The sequence below is a fragment of the Oncorhynchus clarkii genome, chromosome 17 (assembly GCF_045791955.1).
Source record: "Oncorhynchus clarkii lewisi isolate Uvic-CL-2024 chromosome 17, UVic_Ocla_1.0, whole genome shotgun sequence".
Lineage (NCBI taxonomy): Eukaryota > Metazoa > Chordata > Actinopteri > Salmoniformes > Salmonidae > Oncorhynchus > Oncorhynchus clarkii.
In genome coordinates, this window is record NC_092163.1 from 80,630,358 (window position 1) to 80,657,590 (window position 27,233).

At 41.9% G+C, this 27,233-nt stretch overlaps 1 protein-coding gene across 1 annotated transcript in view; it reads right to left on the reverse strand.

The window, feature by feature from the left end:
* LOC139369950 (metabotropic glutamate receptor 7-like) overlaps positions 1-27,233 on the reverse strand; it is a 372,213-nt gene that overhangs the window by 21,399 nt on the left and 323,581 nt on the right. The window contains exon 10 of the mRNA XM_071109233.1: positions 19,536-19,782. Coding sequence (XP_070965334.1) covers positions 19,536-19,782 — 247 coding nt within the window. The remainder of the gene's footprint in view (positions 1-19,535; positions 19,783-27,233) is intronic.

Genomic DNA, 27,233 nt, shown 5'->3' on the forward strand with positions numbered 1-27,233 from the left:
AGTCATCACTCATGTGGTCCACTTACTGTTGCTATTTTTCTGTTAATTTATTTTCATTACACAAAGTCAGTCAAACCAAGTCTGTTCTTTAAATCCATTGTGAAGGACAACAGTTCCTCTCGCAAAGCGAAAAATCTTTCCAACAATCCCCCGTCGACAACAAACCAAGCCTCGGTGTGAACATTGGTGCTACTCTGATCCCATTACTCCACGTAGTTTTGTGAACAGGAGCGTGAGCGCAGTGGATGTGTTTTGATGTAGTTTAACAATTAAAGTTACCTGCTGCAGTAGTTCTGCCGAGTTCTGTGCTCTGCCCTTTTGCCGCCGGTTGCTCTTCGGTGTATCCATTCTAGCTCTTCAGTGTATCCATTCTAGCTTTTCGGTGTATCCCTTCTAGCTCTTCGGTGTATCCATTCTAGCTCTTCGATGTATCCATTCTAGCTCGTCGGTGTATCCATTCTAGCTCTTCGGTGTATCCATTCTAGCTCTTCGGTGTATCCATTCTAGCTCTTCGGTGTATCCATTCTCACTCTTTGGTGTATCCATTCTAGCTCTTCGGTGTATCAATTCTAGCTCTTCGGTGTATCCATTCTAGCTCTTCGCTGTATCCATTCTAGCTCTTCGGTATATCCATTCTAGCTCTTCGGTGTATCCATTCTAGCTCCTCGGTGTATCCATTCTAGCTCTTTGGTGTATCCATTCTAGCTCTTTGGTGTATCCAATCTAGCTCTTCAGTGTATCCATTCTAGCTCTTCGGTGTATCCATTCTAGCTCAGTGGGTGTATCCATTCTAGCTCCTCGGTGTATACATTCTAGCTCTTCGGTGTATCCATTCTAGCTCTTCGGTGTATCCATTCTAGCTCTTCGGTGTATCCAATCTAGCTCTTCGGTGTATCCAATCTAGCTCTTCGGTGTATCCATTCTAGCTCAGTGGGTGTATCATACAATGTGTCCATATGTCAGTGGCAGACACATTCGTAAACTAGAGTGTAAGAGGACTGCCCTCCGCCCCAACATAGATGAACCCCCCCCCCCTCCCACCTGTTTCAAAAGCCCACCATTCGATCCCATATGGAACCTGTTTGTTTTTTTTGTCAATGTAGTCACTCAGCACACTGAACATTCCTTTTGATGCTTTATGCTGAGGAATCGTGAGCCAGAACTATATGTCCACGTGAATAGTATCCCCCGGCATGTAGCGAACAAAAGTCAATGCATGGGGCACATGTCAGCCCTCACAGCTTAACGCCCATTTGGAGAGCATAAGATGGACAAGGTTTTTGAGTCGTTCAGTAAGTTTCCTCTTGATTGCTCAGCAATACCATACATCCTTAATTGAACAGTGTTACTGTATATGACAAAGTGTATTTCTGTGAGATTCTGTGCCTCTACCTCCCAATGCATTGTTTTTTGGCACTTTGTTTTCGGCTGATAATATCAACGTTTCTGCAATACTGTCACGTTCTGACCTTTATTTCCTTTGTTTTGTCATTAGTATGGTCAGGGCGTGAGTTAGGGTGGGCAGTCTATGTTTGTTTTTCTATGATTTGGGTATTTCTATGTTTCGGCCTAGTATGGTTCTCAATCAGAGGCAGGTGTCATTAGTTGTCTCTGATTGAGAATCATACTTAGGTAGCCTGGGTTTCACTGTTTGTTGGTGGGTGATTGTCTATGTTAGTTGCTTGTGTTCAGCACAGTCCTTATGATAGCTTCACGGTCGTTATTTGTTTTTGTACAGTTTATTTCGTGTTTTTCGTCATCTATTAAATTACGCATTCACACCACGCTGCGCTTTGGTCCGCTTCTTACTACAATCGTGACAAATACTGTGTGGTTTCGTAGCATCACCAAGGTCAAGTGCAGCCTCTTCCCTCTGATCTGAGGGCATTCTCTGCTTGAATTATATACTCTATACTTTACTTCACATTTGAATAATTGTCATTTAGATTGTGAAGGTTGAACCACATTACAGTGATTTTTATGACACACATTTTTCAGGATTTAGGTCATTCTCATGTGACCCAATTTTCACATCAGGCAAACCCACATGGGGTCGCGACTACTTGCTTGGGAACTGCTGCACTCTGTAATTGTTTTAAAGTCACCTTTGGGCTCATGGTGAAATCCCTGAGTTAATAAGAAGGACGCCTGTATCTTTGTAGTGACTGGGTGTATTGATACACCACCCAAAGTGGAATTAATAACTTCCTTATGCTCACAGAGATATAAAAAAAAAAATTCTCCACCCATCTACAAATAGTTACATTTCTTTGTGAGGGCATTGGAAAACTTCCCTGGTCATTGTTGTTGAATTTGTGTTTGGAATTCACTGCTCAACTGAGGGATCTTACATATAATTTGATGTGTGGGGTACAGAATGTAGGAAGTCATTCAAAAATCATGTTACATACTATTAATGCACACGGAGTGAGTCCATGCAATGTATTATGGGACATGTTAAGCACATTTTTACTACTGAACATACAGTGCCTTGCGAAAGTATTCGGCCCCCTTGAACTTTGCGACCTTTTGCCACATTTCAGGCTTCAAACATAAAGATATAAAACTATTTTTTTGTGAAGAATCAACAACAAGTGGGACACAATCATGAAGTGGAATGACATTTATTGGATATTTCAAACTTTTTTAACAAATCAAAAACTGAAAAATTGGGCGTGCAAAATTATTCAGCCCCCTTAAGTTAATACTTTGTAGCGCCACCTTTTGCTGCGATTACAGCTGTAAGTCGCTTGGGGTATGTCTCTATCAGTTTTGCACATCGAGAGACTGACATTTTTTCCCATTCCTCCTTGCAAAACAGCTCGAGCTCAGTGAGGTTGGATGGAGAGCATTTGTGAACAGCAGTTTTCAGTTCTTTCCACAGATTCTCGATTGGATTCAGGTCTGAACTTTGACTTGGCCATTCTAACACCTGGATATGTTTATTTTTGAACCATTCCATTGTAGATTTTGCTTTATGTTTTGGATCATTGTCTTGTTGGAAGACAAATCTCCGTCCCAGTCTCAGGTCTTTTGCAGACTCCATCAGGTTTTCTTCCAGAATGGTCCTGTATTTGGCTCCATCCATCTTCCCATCAATTTTAACCATCTTCCCTGTCCCTGCTGAAGAAAAGCAGGCCCAAACCATGATGCTGCCACCACCATGTTTGACAGTGGGGATGGTGTGTTCAGCTGTGTTGCTTTTACACCGAACATAACGTTTTGCATTGTTGCCAAAAAGTTAAATTTTGGTTTAATCTGACCAGAGCACCTTCTTCCACATGTTTGGTGTGTCTCCCAGGTGGCTTGTGGCAAACTTTAAACTGCACTTTTTATGGATATCTTTAAGAAATGACTTTCTTCTTGCCACTCTTCCATAAAGGACAGATTTGTGCAATATACGACTGATTGTTGTCCTATGGACAGAGTCTCCCACCTCAGCTGTAGATCTCTGCAGTTCATCCAGAGTGATCATGGGCCTCTTGGCTGCATCTCTGATCAGTCTTCTCCTTGTATGAGCTGAAAGTTTAGAGGGACGGCCAGGTCTTGGTAGATTTGCAGTGGTCTGATACTCCTTCCATTTCAATATTATCGCTTGCACAGTGCTCCTTGGGATGTTTAAAGCTTGGGAAATCTTTTTGTATCCAAATCCGGCTTTAATCTTCTTCACAACAGTATCTCGGACCTGCCTGGTGTGTTCCTTGTTCTTCATGATGCTCTCTGTGCTTTTAACGGACCTCTGAGACTATCACAGTGCAGGTGCATTTATACGGAGACTTGATTACACACAGGTGGATTGTATTTATCATCATTAGTCATTTAGGTCAACATTGGATCATTCAGAGATCCTCACTGAACTTCTGGAGAGAGTTTGCTGCACTGAAAGTAAAGGGGCTGAATAATGTTGCATGCCCAATTTTTCAGTTTTTGATTTGTTAAAAAAGTTTGAAATATCCAATAAATGTTGTTCCACTTCATTGTGTCCCACTTGTTGTTGATTCTTCACAAAAAAATACAATTTTATATCTTTATGTTTGAAGCCTGAAATGTGGCAAAAGGTCGCAAAGTTCAAGGGGGCCGAATACTTTCGCAAGGCACTGTATCTAGGTTTGACATAACAAAGAGGTTGAATATCTGTATTTTTTACTAATTTGTAAAAATTCTGAGAAACATTATTTCACTTTGACATTATGGGGTACTGTGTGTAGGCCAGTGACCCAAAACATAAATTCAGTCTGTAACACAACAAAATGTGGAAAAAAGTCAATGGGTGTGAATACTTCCTGAAGGCAATGCAGGTGAAATAAAATCAAAATAATCAGCATAGTGATTAAAAGGTGGCTTCCCACTTAACAGGAGAAGTATTGTCTTGGACATCCCATAAACATGGTTGCCGGGGTGATGGGTGAGGGTCCTAAAGCTATGTGTACATCATTCTTGGTTGAATATATTACTTTATTTGCTCTATGTCATCAATGCTCTAATCTGTAAACCTGTCATCAATGCTCTAATCTGTACATTTATGTCATCAATACTATAATCTGTAAACCTATGTCATCAATAATCTAATCTGTACATTTATGTCATCAATGCTCTAATCTGTAAACCTATGTCATCAATGCTCTAATCTGTAAACCTATGTCATCAATGCTCTAATCTGTACATGTATGTAATCAATGCTCTAATCTGTAAACCTATGTCATCAATGCTCTAATCTGTACATTTATGTCATCAATGTTCTAATCTGTTAACCTATGTCATTAATGCTCTAATCTGTACATTTATGTCATCAATGCTCTAATCTGTAAACCTATGACATCAATGCTCTAATCTGTAAACCTATGTTATCAATGCTCTAATCTGTAAACCTATGTCATCAATGCTCTAATCTGTAAACCTGTCATCAATGCTCTAATCTGTAAACCTGTCATCAATGCTCTAATCTGTAAACCTGTCATCAATAATCTAATCTGTACATTTAAGTCATCAATGCTCTAATCTGTACATTTATGTCATCAATGCTCTAATCTGTAAACCTATGTCATCAATGCTGTAATCTGTAAATTTATGTCCTCAATGCTCTAATCTGTAAACCTGTAATCAATGCTCTAATCTGTAAACCTATGTCATCAATGCTCTAATCTGTAAACCTATGTTATCAATATTCTAATCTGTAAACCTATGTCATCAATGCTCTAATCTGTACATTTATGTCATCAATGCTCTAATCTGTACATGTATGTCATCAATGCTCTAATCTGTAAACCTATGTCATCAATGCTCTAATCTGTAAACCTGTCATCAATGCTCTAATCTGTAAACCTATGTCAGCAATGCTCTAATCTGTACATTTATGTCATCAATGCTCTAATCTGTAAACCAATGTCATCAATGCACTAATCTGTAAACCTATGTCATCAATGCTCTAATCTGTAAACCTATGTCATCAATGCTCTAATCTGTAAACCTATGTCATCAATGCTCTAATCTGTAAACCTATGACATCAATGCTCTAATCTGTAAACCTATGTCATCAATGCTCTAATCTGTAAACCTATGTTATCAATGCTCTAATCTGTAAACCTGTCATCAATGCTCTAATCTGTAAACCTGTCATCAATGCTCTAATCTGTACATTTAAGTCATCAATGCTCTAATCTGTACATTTATGTCATCAATGCTCTAATCTGTAAACCTATGTCATCAATGCTGTAATCTGTAAATTTATGTCCTCAATGCTCTAATCTGTAAACCTGTAATCAATGCTCTAATCTGTAAACCTATGTCATCAATGCTCTAATCTGTAAACCTATGTTATCAATATTCTAATCTGTAAACCTATGTCATCAATGCTCTAATCTGTACATTTATGTCATCAATGCTCTAATCTGTACATGTATGTCATCAATGCTCTAATCTGTAAACCTATGTCATCAATGCTCTAATCTGTAAACCTGTCATCAATGCTCTAATCTGTAAACCTATGTCAGCAATGCTCTAATCTGTACATTTATGTCATCAATGCTCTAATCTGTAAACCAATGTCATCAATGCACTAATCTGTAAACCTATGTCATCAATGCTCTAATCTGTAAACCTATGTCATCAATGCTCTAATCTGTAAACCTATGTCATCAATGCTCTAATCTGTAAACCTATGACATCAATGCTCTAATCTGTAAACCTATGTCATCAATGCTCTAATCTGTAAACCTATGTTATCAATGCTCTAATCTGTAAACCTGTCATCAATGCTCTAATCTGTAAACCTGTCATCAATGCTCTAATCTGTACATTTAAGTCATCAATGCTCTAATCTGTACATTTATGTCATCAATGCTCTAATCTGTAAACCTATGTCATCAATGCTCTAATCTGTAAACCTATGTCATCAATGCTCTAATATGTACATGTATGTAATCAATGCTCTAATCTGTAAACCTATGTCATCAATGCTCTAATCTGTACATTTATGTCATCAATGTTCTAATTTGTAAACCTATGTCATTAATGCTCTAATCTGTATATTTATGTCATCAATGCTCTAATCTGTAAACCTATGTCATCAATGCTCTAATCTGTAAACCTGTCATCAATGCTCTAATCTGTAAACCTGTCATCAATGCTCTAATCTGTAAACCTGTCATCAATAATCTAATCTGTACATTTAAGTCATCAATGCTCTAATCTGTACATTTATGTCATCAATGCTCTAATCTGTAAACCTATGTCATCAATGCTCTAATCTGTAAGCCTATGTCATCAATGATCTAATCTGTAAACCTATGTCATCAATGCTCTAATCTGTAAACCTATGACATCAATGCTCTAATCTGTAAACCTATGTCATCAATGCTCTAATCTGTAAACCTATGTCATCAATGCTCTAATCTGTAAACCTGTCATCAATGCTCTAATCTGTAAACATGTCATCAATGCTCTAATCTGTACATTTAAGTCATCAATGCTCTAATCTGTACATTTATGTCATCAATGCTCTAATCTGTAAACCTATGTCATCAATGCTCTAATCTGTAAACCTATGTCATCAATGCTCTAATATGTACATGTATGTAATCAATGCTCTAATCTGTAAACCTATGTCATCAATGCTCTAATCTGTACATTTATGTCATCAATTTTCTAATTTGTAAACCTATGTCATTAATGCTCTAATCTGTACATTTATGTCATCAATGCTCTAATCTGTAAACCTATGTCATCAATGCTCTAATCTGTAAACCTGTCATCAATGCTCTAATCTGTAAACCTGTCATCAATGCTCTAATCTGTAAACCTGTCATCAATAATCTAATCTGTACATTTAAGTCATCAATGCTCTAATCTGTACATTTATGTCATCAATGCTCTAATCTGTAAACCTATGTCATCAATGCTCTAATCTGTAAACCTATGTCATCAATGCTCTAATCTGTAAACCTATGTCATCAATGCTCTAATCTGTACATTTAAATCATCAATGCTCTAATCTGTACATTTATGTCATCAATGCTCTAATCTGTAAACCTATGTCATCAATGCACTAATCTGTAAACCTATGTCATCAATGCTCTAATCTGTAAACCTATGTCATCAATGCTCTAATCTGTAAACCTATGCCTAAATCCACAGTACCATATGTTAAACACTAAAACCCCTTTTAAGGAAACCTGACACATTAAAGATCTGTAGGATATTGTGCTGATTTAGTGAAATCGACCAGTAGTCAGTAGTGATGGTGTCAGAGTGGCAGTGATTGAGATGTGTTAACTTGGTGTTAGGTTCATTGGGTGCAAAACAACAGGAGTGGTAGGCTAGCCTACTTGCTAGCACGTTACAAATGCAATGGGTAGAGTGCTCAGGCAGTATGCTCCATAGCAAGGCTCTCCAACCTTGTTCCTGGAGAGATACCCTCCTGTAGGTTTACACACTAACCCTGTTCCTTGGAGAGACACCCTCCTGTAGGTTTTATCCCCAACCATGTTCCTGGAGAGCTACCCTCCTGTAGGTTTACACTCTAACCCTGTTCCTGGAGATACCCTCCTGTAGGTTTACACTCTAACCCTGTTCCTGGAGAGATACCCTCCTGTAGGTTTTATCCCCAACCATGTTCCTGGAGAGCTACCCGCCTGTTGGTTTAAGCTCTAACCCTGTTCCTGGAGAGCTACCCTCCTGTGGGTTTACACACTAACCCTGTTACTGGAGAGCTACCCTCCTGTAGGTGTTAACTCTAACCCTGTTCCTGGAGAGATACCCTCCTGTAGGTGTTAACTCTAACCCTGTTCCTGGAGAGATACCCTCCTGTAGGTGTTAACTCTAACCCTGTTCCTGGAGAGATACCCTCCTGTAGGTGTTAACTCTAACCCTGTTCCTGGAGAGATACCCTCCTGTAGGTGTTAACTCCAATCCTGTTCCTGGAGAGCTACCCTCCTGTAGGTGTTAACTCTAACCCTGTTCCTGGAGAGATACCCTCTTGTAGGTGTTAACTCTAACCCTGTTCCTGGAGAGCTACCCTCCTGTAGGTGTTAACTCCAACCCTGTTCCTGGAGAGCTACCCTCCTGTAGGTGTTAAATCTAAACCTGTTCCTGGAGAGATACCCTCCTGTAGGTGTTAACTCTAACCCTGTTCCTGGAGAGATACCCTCCTGTAGGTGTTAACTCTAACCCTGTTCCTAGAGAGATACCCTCCTGTAGGTGTTAACTCTAACCCTGTTCCTGGAGAGATACCCTCTTGTAGGTTTTACGCTCCAACCCCAGTTGTAACTAACCTGGTTCAGTTTCCAACCAGGTAATTACTAGAATCGTGTGCGCTAAATCAGGGTTGGAGTTAAAACCTACAGGAACAGGGTTGGAGTTAAAACCAGGGTTGGAGTTAAAACCTACAGGAACAGGGTTGGAGTTAAAACCAGGGTTGGAGTTAAAACCTACAGGAACAGGGTTGGAGTTAAAACCTACAGGAACAAGGTTGGAGTTAAAACCTACAGGAACAGGGTTGGAGTTAAAACCAGGGTTGTAGTTAAAAGCGACAGGAACAGGGTTGGAGTTAAAAGCGACAGGAACAGGGTTGGGGTGCTACAGGAACAGGGTTGGAGTTAAAACCAGGGTTGGAGTTAAAACCTACAGGAACAGGGTTGGAGTTAAAACCAGGGTTGGAGTTTAAACCTACAGGAACAGGGTTGGAGTTAAAACCTACAGGAACAAGGTTGGAGTTAAAACCTACAGGAACAGGGCTGGAGTACCCTCTTGTAGGTTTTACGCTCCAACCCCAGTTGTAACTAACCTGGTTCAGTTTCCAACCAGGTAATTACTAGAATCGTGTGCGCTAAATCAGGGTTAGAGTTAAAACCTACAGGAACAGGGTTGGAGTTAAATCCAGGGTTGGAGTTAAAACCTACAGGAACAGGGTTGGAGTTAAAACCAGGGTTGGAGTTAAAACCTACAGGAACAGGGTTGGAGTTAAAACCTACAGGAACAGGGTTGGAGTTCAAACCTACAGGAACAGGGTTGGAGTTAAAACCAGGGTTGGAGTTAAAACCTACAGGAACAGGGTTGGAGTTCAAACCTACAGAAACAGGGTTGGAGTTAAAACCAGGGTTGGAGTTAAAAGCGACAGGAACAGGGTTGGAGTTAAAACCAGGGTTGGAGTTAAAACCTACAGGAACAGGATGGAGTTAAAACCAGGGTTGGAGTTAAAAGCGACAGGAACAGGGTTGGAGTTAAAACCTAAAGGAAAAGGGTTGGAGAGTCCTGTTCAATTGTGAGGCAGCAGACTGAGTTTGGGAAACTATATTTCTGCCGCTCAATTGCACTAAAATATTCTGCTTCCTTTATCTCTCCAATGTGAAAGTTATGAGTGAATTTCGAAAGGTTATGGTAAATAGCTAGCTGGAGGAAACCCCATTGGCTTTTTCCTCACGTCTCCTCACCCCTTCCCTCTCCTCTCTTCTTCTTCTCCTCTCATTCTCCTCTCATTTTCCTCTCCTCTCATTCTCCTCTTCTCTCATTCTCATTCTCCTCTCATTCTCCTCTCCTCTCATTCTCATCTCATTCTCCTCTCCTCTCATTCTCCTCTCCTCTCATTCTCATCTCATTCTCTTCTCCTCTCATTCTCCTCTCATTCTCCTCTCCTCTCATTCTCCTCTCATTCTCCTCTCCTCTCATTCTCCTCTCATTCTCTTCTCCTCTCATTCTCCTCTCATTCTCCTCTCCTCTCATTCTCCTCTCATTCTCTTCTCCTCTCATTCTCCTCTCATTCTCCTCTCCTCTCATTCTCCTCTCATTCTCTTCTCCTCTCATTCTCCTCTCATTCTCCTCTCCTCTCATTCTCATCTCATTCTCCTCTTCTCTCATTCTCCTCTCATTCTCTTCTCCTCTCATTCTCCTCTCATTCTCCTCTCCTCTCATTCTCCTCTCATTCTCCTCTCCTCTCATTCTCCTCTCCCCTCCCCTCTCATCTCGTCTCCTCACATCTCTTCTCCTCTTCCAGACTTCAAAGAATCAGAACAAGGTCATAGCAAAAAGTTAAAGATGAATTTGGTCTTACCTGAGAATTAGCCTGTTGGGAGAAAACATGATTTAAATTGTAGTGAAGAGAAGAAGAACACAGATCCCCATCAGCTTTGTGTTACAGTTTTTACAGATGTGTGTGTGTGTGTGCGCATGCGTGCGTGTGTGTGTGTTTGTTTGCATGTGTACAGTGTTACTCTGTGCTCAGAACACCCTGGAACAGCCAGAGGTTCTGAAGTTATCCAAGTCATAAATTCAAATTGGTGTTATTATTTACAGTTAGTCCATGACACTATACTGGAGAGGCTTTGATAATCAACAGTTAGATTGTGGAGGTTGATGCTTTTCAGGTTTGTCATGCCAGTAGCCATGCGCAGTGGGAAAATAGATAGCATATGAATAACAGAAGCCATGGTTACACCTTGTATTAAAATGCAGTTGTCGTTATCCAATCAACTGTGTCTCTTATCTGCCCACTGTGTCTGTATTGTGACCAGATGCCCTGATTCCTCCCTGTATGCAAATTCATCCAACCTGACTTGGATCTCCCGTATGACGACACACGCTGTATAAATCAACAGAAAACGGCACACTTTAATTGTCAATAGTTTTACACTCGTCATTACTACCTGTATTTGTTATCCAGCTATCTAATAGACACCTGGTCAAATTATGAAAATAGTAAATAGCGATAGTTTGGACATATTTGACACTGTATTGCGAGCAATTTGCTATCAATTTGTCTGGAAAATGCTCAAAGATTGACAGGATGTAATACATTATACAACGGGGGGGAGGTTGGAATTCCCATCGTTAGAGCCTATCATGCATATAGCATGATATAACAAACCTGATAGAGGGCCAGTCAGCCCATTTACCTGTGACTGTATTCAGGATGCAGCGGTGGCTCTTGTGTCTTATTGCTTTTATTGAACTTTTATCAATTTAAAAAAAAAAAATCAATGAATTACATATTTTCATTAAAAACATTATTTTGATGAATCAATTCATACAATTTCATTCTTCCACCAGAAGACATAGTCCGGACAGAAATATGGTTGTTAGTTCTATTGGTCATGTTGCTACAGACGCGACCAGTCGTTATTTCTTATTGCGTAGTTGCTATGCAAAAGGACTGGTCGTCCGTTCTAAACAAAATGGTTGCCATGCAGGCTGTTCACGTTCTTGTCACTTGCTAGCTAGCTAGCCAACTTTAGCTAACTCAGTCAGGTCGCATATTGAATCTGGAATGACAGTCCACAAGCTGCATTTTCCTGTGTTACAGCATTCTTTCTATTGGCATATACTTGGATATGTAGACTACCGTTCAAAAGTTTAGGGTCACTTAGAAACGTCTTTGTTTTTGAAAGAAAAAACATTTTTTTTTGTCCCGCTTTTCAAAACTAAATGCTAGGCTAATATTAACCCCCCTGTACTAAACTAAATGCTAGGCTAATATTAACCCCACTGTACCAAACTAAATGCTAGGCTAATATTAACCCCCCTGTACTAAACTAAATGCTAGGCTAATATTAACCCCCCTGTACTAAACTAAATGCTAGGCTAATATTGACCCCCCTGTACTAAACTAAATGCTAGGCTAATATTACCCCCGCTGTACCAAACTAAATGCTAGGCTAATATTACCCCCGCTGTACCATACTAAATGCTAGGCAAATATAAACCCCCCCCTGTACCAAATTAAATGCCAGGCCAATATTAACCCCCCTTGTACCAAACTAAATGCTAGGCTAATATGATACAAGATATTCTAGATGAGATAAATACGCACTACTACTACTACTACTACTATTCCTGCTACCGCTGCTGCTACTAAAACTACGACTACTACTACTGCTACTACTACCACTACCACTGTAACAGTATAACTTTAGACCGTCCCCTCGCCCATACCCGGGTGCGAACCAGGGACCCTCTGCACACATCAACAACAGTCACCCACGAAGCATCGTTACCCATCGCTCCACAAAAGCCGCTGCCCTTGCAGAGCAAGGGGAACCACTACTTCAAGGTCTCAGAGCAAGTGACGTCACCAATTGAAACGCTATTTAGCGCACACCACCGCTAACTAGCTAGCCGTTTCACATCCGTTACACTACTACTACTACTACTACTACTACTACTGCTGCTACAACTACTACCGCTGCTACTACTACTACTGCTACTACTACTACTACTACTACTACTACTACTACTACTACTACTGCTACTACTACTGCTACTACTACTGCTACTACTACTACTGCTACTACTACTACTACTACCACTACTGCTACTACAACTACTACCGCTGCTACTACTACTACTACTGCTACTACTACTACTACTTCTACTACTACTACCGCTGCTACTACTACTACTACTGCTACTACTGATACTACTACTACTACTACTGCTACTACTACTACTGCTACTGCTACTTCTACTACTACTACTACTACTACTGCTACTACTACTACTGCTACTACTACTACTACTACTACTGCTACTACTACTGCTACTACTACTACTACTGCTATTACTACTGCTACTACTACTACTACTACTACTACTACTACTGCTACTACTACTACTACTACTGCTACTACTACTACTACTAGTACTACTACTACTACTGCTACTACTACTGCTACTACTACTACTGCTATTACTACTGCTACTACTACTACTACTACTGCTACTACTACTGCTACTACTACCACTACTACTACTACTACTACTACTACTAGTACTACTACTACTACTGATACTACTACTGCTATTACTACTGCTACTACTACTACTACTACTACTACTGCTATTACTACTACTACTAGTACTACTACTACTACTACTACTACTACTACTACTACTACTCTTACATATCCACTGCGCAGCCATGCAATTTATAAACTGGATCTCCGCTGTAAAAAGCATCTAGACATTATCTCTCACATTTGCAACTTTGTTGCAAAATTGATATTCATCTCCACTGTGTCCAATAATAATGATGAACATGTTGGGAGTCGGAAGAGCCAGGCAGCTTTTCTCAGCCAGTTGAAATCCTGAATCAGCCTCATTTCTACGGATTTCTACGAAATAAAATGTCGATAGAAAAACTACAAACTTGTGGTCTTTCCAGTTAGCGGTGTAGTTGGCTAGCTAGCGAGGGGGAAAGAGCCTCCATAGCAACCATTTTTTGTTTGCCATAGCAACCTGCAAATCATTGATTAGTTATAATTCAGTAAATTAGAAATGCAACTAGCTTGTGGTCTTTCCAGCTAGCTGTGTAGCTGGCTAGCTAGCGAGGGGGAAAGAGCCTTCCATAGCAACTATTTTTTTGTTTGCCATAGCAACCTGCAAATCATTGATTAGTTAGAATTCGGTAACGCAGTCTCTTTCACTCTTCGAGGGTTGATAGACTGATATACTGGCATTAAATCATTTTTAACTGAATTACAAATGTATGTATGGTACGGACTATGATGGAGTAGCAGTAGAATGAGTGCAGTGCATGCCATGCCTATGATGTTCCCCTGTTCCTTTAGATCAAGGTATAGTGTAGAGGTCTAATGTTCACCTGTACCTTTAGATCAAGGTATAATGTGGAGGCCTAATGTTCACCTGTACCTTTAGATCAATGTATAATGTGGAGGTCTAATGGTCCTCTGCACCTTTGGGCATTGGGTTCTCCCATTCCCACTCCAGATCTGAATAAACTGGGCATTGGGTTCTCCCATTCCCACTCCAGATCTGAATAAACTGGGCATCGGGTTCTCCCTTTCCCACTCCAGCTCTGAATAAACTGGGCATTGGGTTCTCCCATTCCCACTCCAGATCTGAATAAACTGGGCATCGGGTTCTCCCTTTCCTACTCCAGATCTGAATAAACTGGGCATTGGGTTCTCCCTTTCCCACTCCAGCTCTGAATAAACTGGGCATTGGGTTCTCCCATTCCCACTCCAGATCTGAATAAACTGGGCATTGGGTTCTCCCTTTCCTACTCCAGATCTGAATAAACTGGGCATTGGGTTCTCCCTTTCCCACTCCAGCTCTGAATAAACTGGGCATCAGGTCCATCCATTCCCACTCCTGCTATTACAGTCCTTGGCCTTTCTGTATGATGTTTTAAAATATTTGCTTTCGCCCTGACAGTGGACGTGGGAATGGGGGGAACCATTTTTCTCTCATTAAGGATGATATCTCTTCATAAATATGTTTATTTATAAAAGTGTTAAATAAATCAAAATATATTTTATATTTAGTAGCCACCCTTTGCCTTCATGACAGCTTTGCACATTCTTGGCCATCTCTCAACCAGCTTCATGAGGTAGTCACCTGGAATGCATTTCAATTAACAAGATGTGCCTCCCTAATTTGTGTAATTTCTTTCCATCTTAATGCGATTGAGCCAATCAGTTGTGTTGTGACATGGTAGAGGTGGTATACAGAAGATAACCCTATTTGGTAAAAGACCAAGTCCATAATATGGCAAGAACAGCTCAAATAAGCAGAGAAACGGCAGTCTATCATTACTTTAAGACATGAAGGTCAGTCAATACGGAACATTTCAAGAACTTTGAAAGTTTCTTCAAATGCAGTTGCAAAACTGATCAAGCGCTATGATGAAACTGGCTCTCATGAGGACGGGCACAGGAAAGGAATACCCAGAGTTACCTCTGCTGCAGAGGATAAGTTCATTAGAGCTAACTGCCCCTCAGATTGCAGTCCAAGTAAATGCTTCAAAGAGTTCAAGTAACAGACACATCTCAACATCAACTGTTCAGAGGAGAACATGGTCGAATTGTTGCAAAGAAACCCCTACTAAAGAGCACCAATAATAAGAAGAGACTTGCTTGGGCTAAGAAACAGCAGCAATAGACATTAGACAGGTGGAAATCTGTCCTTTGGTCTGAGATTTTTGTCTTTGTGAGACACAGAATAGGTGAACGGATGATCTCTGCATGTGTGGTTCCCACCGTGAAGCCTCGAGGAGGAGATGTGATGGTGCTTTCCTGGAGACACTGTTTGTGATTTATTCTGAATTCAAGGTACACTTAACCAGTTTGGCTTACACAGCCTTCTGCAGCGATACACCATCCCATCTGGTTTGTGCTTAGTGGGACTATCATTTGTTTTTTAACAGGACAATGACCCAACACTTCTCCAGGCTGTGTAAGGGCTATTTGACCAAGAAGGAGAGTGATGGAGTGCTGCATCAGATGACCTGGCCTCCACAATCCCCCGACCTCAACCCAATTGAGATGGTTTGGGATGAGTTGGACTGCAAAGTAAATGAAAATCAGCCAACAAGTGCTCAGCATATGTGGGAACTCCTTCAAGATTGTTGGAAAAGCATTTCAGGTGAAGCTGGTTGAGAGAATGCCAAGAGTGTGCAAAGCTGTCATCAAGGTAAAGGTTGGCTACTCTGAAGAATCTCAAATATAAAATCTATTTTGATTTGTTCAACACTTTTTTTGGTAGCTAAAAAATTCCATGTTTTATTTCATAGTTTTGATGTCTTCACTATTATTCCTCAATGTAGAAAATAGTAAATAATAAAGAAAAACCCTTGAATGAGTAGGTTTATCCAAACTTTTGACTGGTACTGTATATGATTTTGTTGTCAGGATTCATTTACACTTCAAGGCACTTCAAGTACAAGATGTGTTTTCGAATACCTCCAGAGGTGGTCAGGAAGATCTAATCACAATCAGATCACAAGGTGTCATTTGATTGTGCACACACATTTTGTCGAACAGGTGTAAACAATCAGAATGTGGACAAGATCAGGACAACGGACGCATGTTAGAACCAGGTATAAACAGGGCCAGAGTAAAGCTTATTGGAGGACACATCCATTCTTATAGAATGTGTCCCAAATGGCATTCTATTTCCTTTATAGTTCATCCTCCCCTTGACCAGATTCCTGGATCTGGTCAATATAGGGATTAGTGTGCCATTTGGGATGAAGCCATTTTTTTCTTCTTCTGTATGACCTAGCAGCATCCATTTTGTAAATGACTGTGGCACGGTCCTCTTTCACATGCTATTTTACAACATGGTCTCATTATGTCCAAATAGTGACATTTAACCCTTGTATATATTATATGTTCCCCTATGCTGCAGAAGAGTGAGGTCAAACATTATTTGCAGTTATTCAGTTGAATTAAATCAAACCCTTATACACTGACACTATTATAAGGATCACATCCTGAGGAATTGATACCATCCATGCTATACATCTTCAGGTTGCTGATTTTAAAATTAAAATGAAACAATAACATGTTATCATATCGGCGGGGATACTTTTAAATAAATAAAAACTGGTAAACCATTTCAGTTATAAATAGATGGAGATAAACTAATAGTGTGGTAATGAGTGTATCTGCTGATAGCAGACTGTCACCCTGTGTTCCATTGAAATTATAAAATGTGTTAAAAGAATATATATATTTTAATAAGCATGCAAACAACCGAACAGAGGTCTGCATTCCATATGGCAACATATTCCCCATATAGTGCACTACATTTTTTTTCCAGCAGGAACTGTTCAAAAGTAATGCACTATATAGGGAATACGCTTAGATTTGGTACAGAGCCATAGTGTGCTGCACATTTGTTTAAACAATCAGCCAGATCTGTTCAAAGATTTCCAGTAATTATACCGTACGTAGTTGTCCCAGAGTGGGTGAGTGTGAGGAGTTCATTTGTACTTCCGGTTGGGTGCTCTCTCTCTAAAATCAGAGATGGTGACTACAGATTCTCTCCAAGAGCAGATAGAGGGGTAAACCAAGATGAAACGGTCAGCAGCAGAGCATTTTAATTTAGATAGCAGTGGTTGAACTAAAAACAAAATGCTGGTCGAAGGTGCTCTCAGACCATATTCACAAAATGTCTCAAAGAAGGAGATTTGCCTGTTAAATCATGATGATCAGCATCCTCCTCCTAGATCAGCATCCTCCTCCTATATCAGCATCCTCCTAATAGATCAGCATCCTTCTACTAGATCAGCATCCTCCTCCTAGATCAGCACCCTACTCCTAGATCAGCATCCTCCTCCTAGATCAGCATCTTCCTACTAGATCAGCATCCTCCTACTAGATCAGCATCCTCCGCCAAGATCAGCATCCTCCTAGTAGATCAACATCCTCCTCCTAGATCAGCACCATCCTCCTAGATCGGCACCATCCTCCTAGATCGGCACCATCCTCCTAGATCGGCACCCTCATTCCTAGATCAGCACTCCAAGTTCTAAATCAGAATTTCTACTCATAGATCAGCACCATAGTCCTCTATCATTACCCTAATCCTAGTTAAGCACTCCTCCTAGATCAGCATCCTCCTACGAGATCAGCATATTCCTCCTATATCAACGCCCTACTCCTAGATCAGCATCCTCCCACTAGATCAGCAACCCCCTCCTATATCAGCATCCTCCTCCTATATCAGCATTCTCCTCCTAGATCAGCATCCTCCTATATCAGCATCATCCTCCTATATCAGCATCATCCTCCTAGATCAGCATCCTCCTCCTAGATCAGCATCCTCCTCCTAGATCAGCATCCTCCTCCTAGATCAGCATCATCCTCCTAGATCAGCATCCTCCTCCTAGATCAGCATATTCCTCCTATATCAACACCCTACTCCTAGATCAGCATCCTCCCACTAGATCAGCAACCCCCTCCTATATCAGCATCCTCCTCCTATATCAGCATTCTCCTCCTAGATCAGCAACCTCCTATATCAGCATCATCCTCCTATATCAGCATCATCCTCCTAGATCAGCATCCTCCTCCTAGATCAGCATCCTCCTCCTAGATCAGCACCATCCTCCTAGATCGGCACCATCCTCCTAGATCGGCACCATCCTCCTAGATCGGCACCCTCATTCCTAGATCAGCACTCCAAGTTCTAAATCAGAATTTCTACTCATAGATCAGCACCATAGTCCTCTATCATTACCCTAATCCTAGTTAAGCACTCCTCCTAGATCAGCATCCTCCTACGAGATCAGCATATTCCTCCTATATCAACGCCCTACTCCTAGATCAGCATCCTCCCTCTAGATCAGCAACCCCCTCCTATATCAGCATCCTCCTCCTATATCAGCATTCTCCTCCTAGATCAGCATCCTCCTATATCAGCATCATCCTCCTATATCAGCATCATCCTCCTAGATCAGCATCCTCCTCCTAGATCAGCATTCTCCTCCTAGATCAGCATCCTCCTTCTAGATCAGCACCCTCCTCGTAGATCAGCACTCCAAGTCCTAAATCAGCATTTCTACTCCTAGATCAGCATCCTCCTACTAGATCAGCACACTACTCATAGATCAGCAACATAGTCCTCTATCATTACCCTAATCCTAGTTAAGCACTGCTCCTAGATTAGCATCCTCCTCCTAGATCAGAATCCTCCTCCTAGATCAGCATCCTCCTACTAGATCAGCATCCTCCTCCTGGATCAGCATTTCTACTCCTAGATCAACACCCTACTCCTAGATCAGCATCCTCCTCCTATATCAGCATCCTCCTAGATCAGCATCTTCCTAGATCAGCATCCTCCTAGATCAGCATCCTCCTCCTATATCAGCATCCTCCTCCTATGTCAGCATCCTCCTTCTAGATCAGCATCCTCCTATTAGATCAGCATCCTCCTCCTAGATCAACACCCTACTCCTAGATCAGCATCCTCCTCCTAGATCAGCATCCTCCTTCTAGATCAGCATCCTCCCCCTAGATCAACACCCTACTCCTAGATCAGCATCCTACTCCTAGATCAGCATCCTCCTCCTAGATCAGCACTCCAAGTCCTAAATAAGCATTTCTACTCCTAGATCAGCATCCTCCTACTAGATCAGCACACTACTCATAGATCAGCAACATAGTCCTCTATCATTACCCTAATCCTAGTTAAGCACTCCTCCTAGATTAGCATCCTCCTCCTAGATCAGCATCCTTCTACTAGATCAGCACTGCTACTCTGAGACTCTTTGTGAATACGGGCCCTGGGTTGGTGATACTTACTGTTTGGATCAATGTTTTCACACAATTCCGTCTTGGCCTCTCCATTGGGCCTGTCACTGGTCTTGTGTGAGAGGCGAGTGGTTAGGGACGCGGCCGTCACCACCGCCTTGAAGCTCCTCTTCCTCTTCTGGACATTAAGCTCCGGGTGGAAGATGATGACATAGACTTTAGGAATGTAAAGCATCCCCAAGGCCACCGAGGCACTAAGATTCATAGAGATACAGAGGGTGGTGGTCTGGATATATAGCTGGAGAGAGAAAGAGAAAGAGAGAGAGAGAGGAGGAGAGTTAGTGGTGGCACTAGAGGCACTGAGATTCATAGAGATATCGAGGGTGGTGGTCTGGATATATAGCTGGAGAGAGAGAGAAGGAATTATCAAAACACTGGATGGAGGTGGTGGGAGGATTACAACACAGAACTGTCAGAGTGAAGCATGGAGGTGGTGGGAGGATTACAACACAGAACTGTCAGAGTGAAGCATGGAGGTGGTGGGAGGATTACAACACAGAACTGTCAGAGTGAAGCATGGTGGTGGTGGGAGGATTACAACACAGAACTGTCAGAGTGAAGCATGGTGGTGGTTGGAGGATTAGAACACAGAACTGTCAGAGAGAAGCATGGAGGTGGTGGGAGGATTAAAACACAGAACTGTCAGAGAGAAGCATGGAGGTGGTGGGAGGATTACAACACAGAACTGTCAGAGAGAAGCATGGAGGTGGTGGGAGGATTACAACACAGAACTGTCAGAGAGAAGCATGGAGGTGGTGGGAGGATTACAACACAGAACTGTCAGAGAGAAGCTTCAAGGTGGTGGGAGGATTACAACACAGAACTGTCAGAGAGAAGCATGGAGGTGGTGGGAGGATTAAAACACAGAACTGTCAGAGAGAAGCATGGAGGTGGTGGGAGGATTACAACACAGAACTGTCAGAGCGAAGCATGGAGGTGGTGGGAGGATTTCAACACAGAACTGTCAGAGAGAAACTTCAAGGTGGTGGGAGGATTACAACACAGAACTGTCAGAGAGAAGCATGGAGGTGGTTAGTAAAGTAATTGCCTTTCCACGACACTTTAAACACAGAAGATCTCTGCTTAACATATAACCAACATGTGTATCTGTCTCTCTGTGACCACCGATAACGTTGACTACAATTACAAAGTTGGCCATGTCTTTACAATTGTTACAAATATGCTTCAAATTAAACCGGAGGTGACTGCATTAAAGACAAATAAGGTATACATAGGCCTTCCCAATATTGAGTTGGCCCCCCCAAGGTGTCGAAAGCATTCCACAGGGATGCTGACCCTTGTTGACTCCAATGCTTCCCACAGTTGTGTCAAATTGGCTGGATGTCCTTTTGGTGGTGGACCATTCTTGATACACACAGGAAACTGTTGAGTGTGAAAAACCCAGCAGCGTTGCAGTTCTTGACACACTCAAACTGGTGCGTGTCGTGGAAATGTCCTCTATTCACCAAATCATGGGAGCAAACCACAACACAAGTCAGAGTTAGTTATCAAAGTTCATCTTTAATTATATGAGCTCTACTATATATATGTGTAACATGTAGCGTGGTGGGTGTGGCTAGCTCCTACTATAAATGTGTAACGTGTAGCGTGGTGGGTGTGGCTAGCTCCTACTATAAATGTGTAACATGTAGCATGGTGGGTGTGGCTAGCTCCTTTTCACTATAAATGTGTAACATGTAGCGTGGTGGGTGTGGCTAGCTCCTACTATAAATGTGTAACGTGTAGCGTTGTGGGTGTGGCTAGCTCCTACTATAAATGTGTAACATGTAGCATGGTGGGTGTGGCTAGCTCCTTTTCACTATAAATGTGTAACATGTAGCGTGGTGGGTGTGGCTAGCTCCTACTATAAATGTGTAACATGTAGAGTGGTGGGTGTGGCTAGCTCCTACTATAAATGTGTAACATGTAGCGTGGTGGGTGTGTCTAGCTCCTTTTCACTATAAATGTGGAACGTGTAGCTTGGCTCCCTGCAGTGTCAAAGCTGAATGTACAAGCAGATTGACCAGGTCTATAAAAGGATCCCTAGGGTCGGTCTCAGATTCATGGATATTCCTCCCAAATAGCATCCTATTCCCTAAATAGTGTAATACTTTTGACCAAGGCCCTCTGGTCTAAAGTAGTGAACTACATAGGGAATAGGGTGCCATGTGGGATGAAGCCCTTGTTTTATAGATTCATGGGCATTTCTGTTTTCCTTGCACCTCACAGCACCACATCTCCAGAGTGAGAATGGCGCAAGAAGTCACAGGTTGAGTCACACTGAGAAGATAACAGTTGTGGAGATTGGGGCCCAGAGGGTCTGTTCGGGGGACATCTCAGTACTATCTGCACATGATGCCGTTTACTTTCCAAATGGCACTGTGCAAATCAGAGGGAATGAAAACAGGAAGCATTGAGTTGATTTTTAAACTGATGACACATAAAGGAGAGGGATGATCTGAACTTTCAAATCAATACCTGGAATTTACTGGGAGACCAGACCTATAGAGACTAGACTTATAGAGACCTATAGAGAGTAGACCTATAGGGACCAGACCAATAGAGACCAGACCTATAGAAGGAGACCAGACCAATAGAGACCTATAGAGACCAGACCTATAGAAACCTATAGAGACCAGACCAATAGAGGACTATAGAGACCAAACCTATAGGGACCAGACCTATAGAGACCAGACCTTCAGAGACCTATAGAGACATTTAGAGAACAGACCTACATAGTCCAAGATGTCGTAGCATTTAGTTTTTTAGTTTTTTTGTTGTCTTTTTTTGTATATATTGCAATATATTTCAATCTCTTTTTCCATTTTTAAATCAAATATACCTTCCGGCAATCCGCCTCACCCAATGTGATATGGATCTGCTATTTTTAGACCTTACCAGACTTTTTCTCCACTCCAACACCGGATTCCTGCTGTAAGCCCTGGACCATTACTCCGGATCATCTCAGCTAGTTAGCTGCTACTGAGTAGCAGCACTACTCAGCACTGAAGCTAGCCTTGAGCCACGCCCATCTCCCGGCCTGCTCAGTGGACCCTATGATCGCTCGGCTACACAGCTCATGCCTCCTGGACTCTTCACTAACACGACTAGAATCCCCTACACCACCGGATTCTCGCTGTAAGCTCTGGACCTTTCCATCGGATCATCGCTGCTAGCTAGCTGCTACCGAGTGGCAGCAGTGGCTAACTCTCCTGTCCCGAAGCTAGCACCAGTTAGCCTCGAGCCAGACGCATCTCCTGGCTAGCAAACAAAATTACTCCAGCTACAATACCTCTTTTGCCAACTGGCCTGGACCCTTTGTCGACACGGAGCCTCGAAGATCCATCACGACTGGTCTGCTGACGTAATTCCATCCGTTGTGCCCTCAATCGGTCTTTGTCGGACGTCGGTGCAGAAGCTTCTACTAGCCCCGGCCTGCTAACTTTTCTTGAACGCTGTGTCTCCCGCTTGCTAGCGAATTAACGACAACTTAGCGGCTTCCCTGTTTCATCTTTTGCTGTTCACTGGACCCTATGATCACTTGGCTACATAGCTGATGCCTGCTGGACTGTTCATTAATCATGGTACTCCATTTTGTTATTTTTTGGGGGGATAGTTATCATTGTTTTAGTTTACTGCAGAGCCCCTAGTATCACTCAACATACCTCAGATACCTATTTTGTCCCACCTCCCACACATGCGGTGACCTCACCCAGCATAACTAGTGCATCCAGAGGTGCAACCTCTCTTATCGTCACTCAATGCCTGGGCTTACCTCCACTGTACTCACACCCTACCATACTCCTGTCTGTACATTATGCCCTGAATCTATCCTACCATGCCCAGAAATCTGCTCCATTCATTCTCTGTCCCCAAAACATTAGACGACCAGTTTTGATAGCCTTTAGCCGCACCCTCATCCTACTCCTCCTCTGTTCCTCGGGTGATGTAGTGGTTAACCCTGTATGTCTCATTTGTTGACTTCTGTAACCGTAAAAGCCTTAGTTTCAACCATGTTATCATCAGAAGCCTCCTCCCTTAGTTTGTTTTACTCACTGCTTTTGCACACTCCGCAAACCCTGATGTCTTTGCCGTGTCTGAATCCTGGCTTAGGAAGGCCACCAAAAATTCGGACATTTTCATCCCCAACTACAACATTTTCCATCAAGATAAAACTGCCAAAGGGGGAGGAGTTGCAATCTACTGCAGAGATAGCCTGCAAAGTTCTGTCATACTTTCCAGGTCTATGCCAAAACAGTTCGAGCTTCTAATAAATAAAAAAAATCTCCCCAGAAATAAGTGTCTCACTGTTGAGAGATAGACCCCCATCAGCTCTCTCACTGTTGTTATAGACCCCCATCAGCTCCCAGCTGTGCCCTGGACACCATATGTGAATTGATTGCCCCTCATCTATCTTCAGATTTCGTTCTGCTAGGTGACCTAAACTGTGAAATGCTTATTAACACCCCGGCAGTCCTACAATCTAAGCTTGATGGCCTCAGTCTAGCACAAATCATCAAGGAACCCACCAGGTACAACCCTAAATCCATAAACATGGGCACCCTCATAGATATTATCTGACCAACTTGCCCTCCAAATACACCTCTGCTTCTTTCAAGCAGGATCTCAGCGATCACTGCCTCATTGCCTGCATGCGCTATGAGTCTGCGGTCAAACTACCACCCCTCATCACTGTCAAACACTCCCTAAAACACTTCTGCAAGCAGGCCATTCTAATCGACCTAATCCGGGTATCCTGGAAGGATATTGACCTCATCCCGTCAGTAGAGGATGCCTGGTTGTTCTTTAAAAGTAATTTCCTTAAATAAGCATGTCCCTTCGAAGTAATGTAGAACTAAAAACAGATACAGCCCTTGGTTCACTCCAGACCTGACTGCCCTTGACCAGCACAAAAACATCCGCAATATACAACTTTTCAGGGATATCAGGAACCAATACACGCAGTCAGTTAGGAAAGCAAAGGCAAGCTTTTTCAAACAGAAATGTGCATCCTGTAGATCTAACTCCAAATCGTTTTGGGACACTGTAAAGTACATGGAGAACTAGAGCACCGCATCCCAGCTGCCCACTGCACTGAGGCTAGGAAACACTGTCACCATTGATTAAAAAAAAAATTCTAAAGCATTTCTCTACGGCTGGCCAAGCTTTCCTCCTGGCTACCCCAACCCCGGCCAACCGCACCTCACCCCCCACAGCTACTTTCCCAAGCCTCACCAGCATCTCCTTCACCCAAATCCAGAAAGTAGATGTTGTGAAAGAGCTGCAAAACCTGGACCTGTACAAATCAGCTGGGCTAGACAATCTGGACCCTCTCTTTCTAAAACTCTCTGCCACCATTGTTGCAATCCTACCAGTCTGTTCAACCTCTATTTCGTATCGTCCGAGATTTCCAGAGATCGGAAAGTTTCCGCGGTCATCCCCCTTTTCAAAGGGGGTGATACCACAGAACCAAACTGTTACAGACCTATATCCATCCTGCCCTGCCTTTCTAAAGTCTGCGAAAGCCAAGTTAACAAACAGATCATTGACCATTTCGAATCCCACCGTACCTTCTCCGCTGTGAATTCCGGTTTCCTAGCTGGTCACGGGTGCACCTCAGCCACGCTCAAGGTACTAAACATATATCATAACCACTATCGATAAAAGACAGTACTGTGCAGTTGTCTTCATCAACCTGGCCAAGGCTTTTGACTCTGTCAAAAACCATATTCTTATCGGCAGACTCAACAGCCTTGGTTTCTCAAATGACTTCCTCACCTGGTTCACCAACAACTTCTCAGATAGAGTTCAGTATGTCAAATCGGAGGGCCTGTTGTCTGGGCCTCTGGCAGTCTCTATGGGTGTTCCACAGGGTTCAATTCTCAGGCCGACTCTTTTCTCTGTATATATCAGCGATGTCGCTCTTGTTGAGGGTAATTCCTTGATCCACCAGACGACACCATTCTGTATACATCTGGCCATTCTTTGGGCACTGTGTTAACAAACCTCCAAACAATCTTCAATGCCATACAACTCTCCTTCCGTGGCCTCCAACTGCTATTAAACGTAATTAATACTAAATGCATGCTTTTCAACCGGTTGCTGCTGCCCGCACTCGTCTGCCCGAATAGCATCACTACTCTGGACGGTTCTGACTTAGAATATGTGGACAACAACAAATGCCTAGGTGTCTGGCTAGACTGTAAACTCTCCTTCCAGAATCATATTAAACATCTCCAATCCAAAATTAAATCAAGAATCGGCTTCTTATTTTGCAACAAAGCCATCTTCACTCACGCTGCCTAACATACCCTCTTAAAACTGACTATCCTACCGATACTCAACTTTGGCGGTGTCATTTACAAAATAGCCTCCAATACTCTACTCAGCAAACTGGATGCAGTCTGTCACCTTAGCCCCATATACCACCCACCACTTCGATCTATATGCTCTCGTCGGCTGGTCCTCGCCACATATTCGTCGCCAGATCCACTGGCTCCTGGTAATCTATAAGTCTTTGCTAGGTAAAGCTCCACCTTATCTCAGCTCACTGGTCACGATAAGAACACCCACCCGTAGCACTCACTCCAGCAGATATATCTCACTGGTCATCTCCAAAGCCAACACCTCCTTTGACTGTCTTTCCTTCCAGTTCTCTGCTGTCAATGACTGAAACAAATTGCAAAAATCGCTGACGATGGAGACTTATATCTCCTTCACTAGCTTTAATAAGCATCAGCTATCTGAGCAGCTAACCGATCGCTGCAGCTGTACACAGCCCATCTGTAAATAACCCATCCAACTACCTACCTCATAGTAGCCCATCCAACTACCTCCATTATTTTGCACATCAGTATTTCTACTTGCACATCATCATCTGCACATCTATCACTCCAGTATTAATTTGCTAAATTGTAATTACTTCGCTACAATGGTCTATTTATTGCCTTACCTCCTTACTTCATTTGCACACACTGTATATATATTTTTATATTGTGTTATATACTGTACTTTTGTTTATCCCATGTTTAACTCTGTGTTATTGTATTTTGTTGCACTTCTTTGCTTTGTCTTGGCCAGGTCACAGTTGTAAATGAGAACTTGTTCTCAACTGGCCTACCTGGTTGAATAAAGTTTAAATACAAAAATACGATAGTTACAACTACTATAGTTACAACTGCTATAGTTACAACTACTGTAGTTACAACTACTACAGTTAACACTACAATAGTTACCACTACAATGGTTACAACTACTATAGTTACCACTACCGTTACAGTACAACTACTATAGTTACAACTACTATAGTTACAACTACTATAGTTTCAACTACTATAGTTACCACTATTGTTACAGTTACAACTACTATAGTTACAACTGCAGTAGTTACAGTTACAACTACTATAGCTGCAACTATTATCGTTACAACTACTATAGTTACAACTACTATAGTTGCTACAGTTTCAACTATTATCGTTACAACTACTACTGTTATAGTTACAACTACTATTATTATAGTTACAACTACCGTCGTTACAACTATAGTTACAACAACTATTGTTACAACAACTATAGTAACAACTACTATAGTTACCACTATCGTTACAGTTACAACAACTATAGTTACAAACACTATAGTTACAACTACTATCGTTACAGTTACAACTACTACCGTTACTACTATTATAG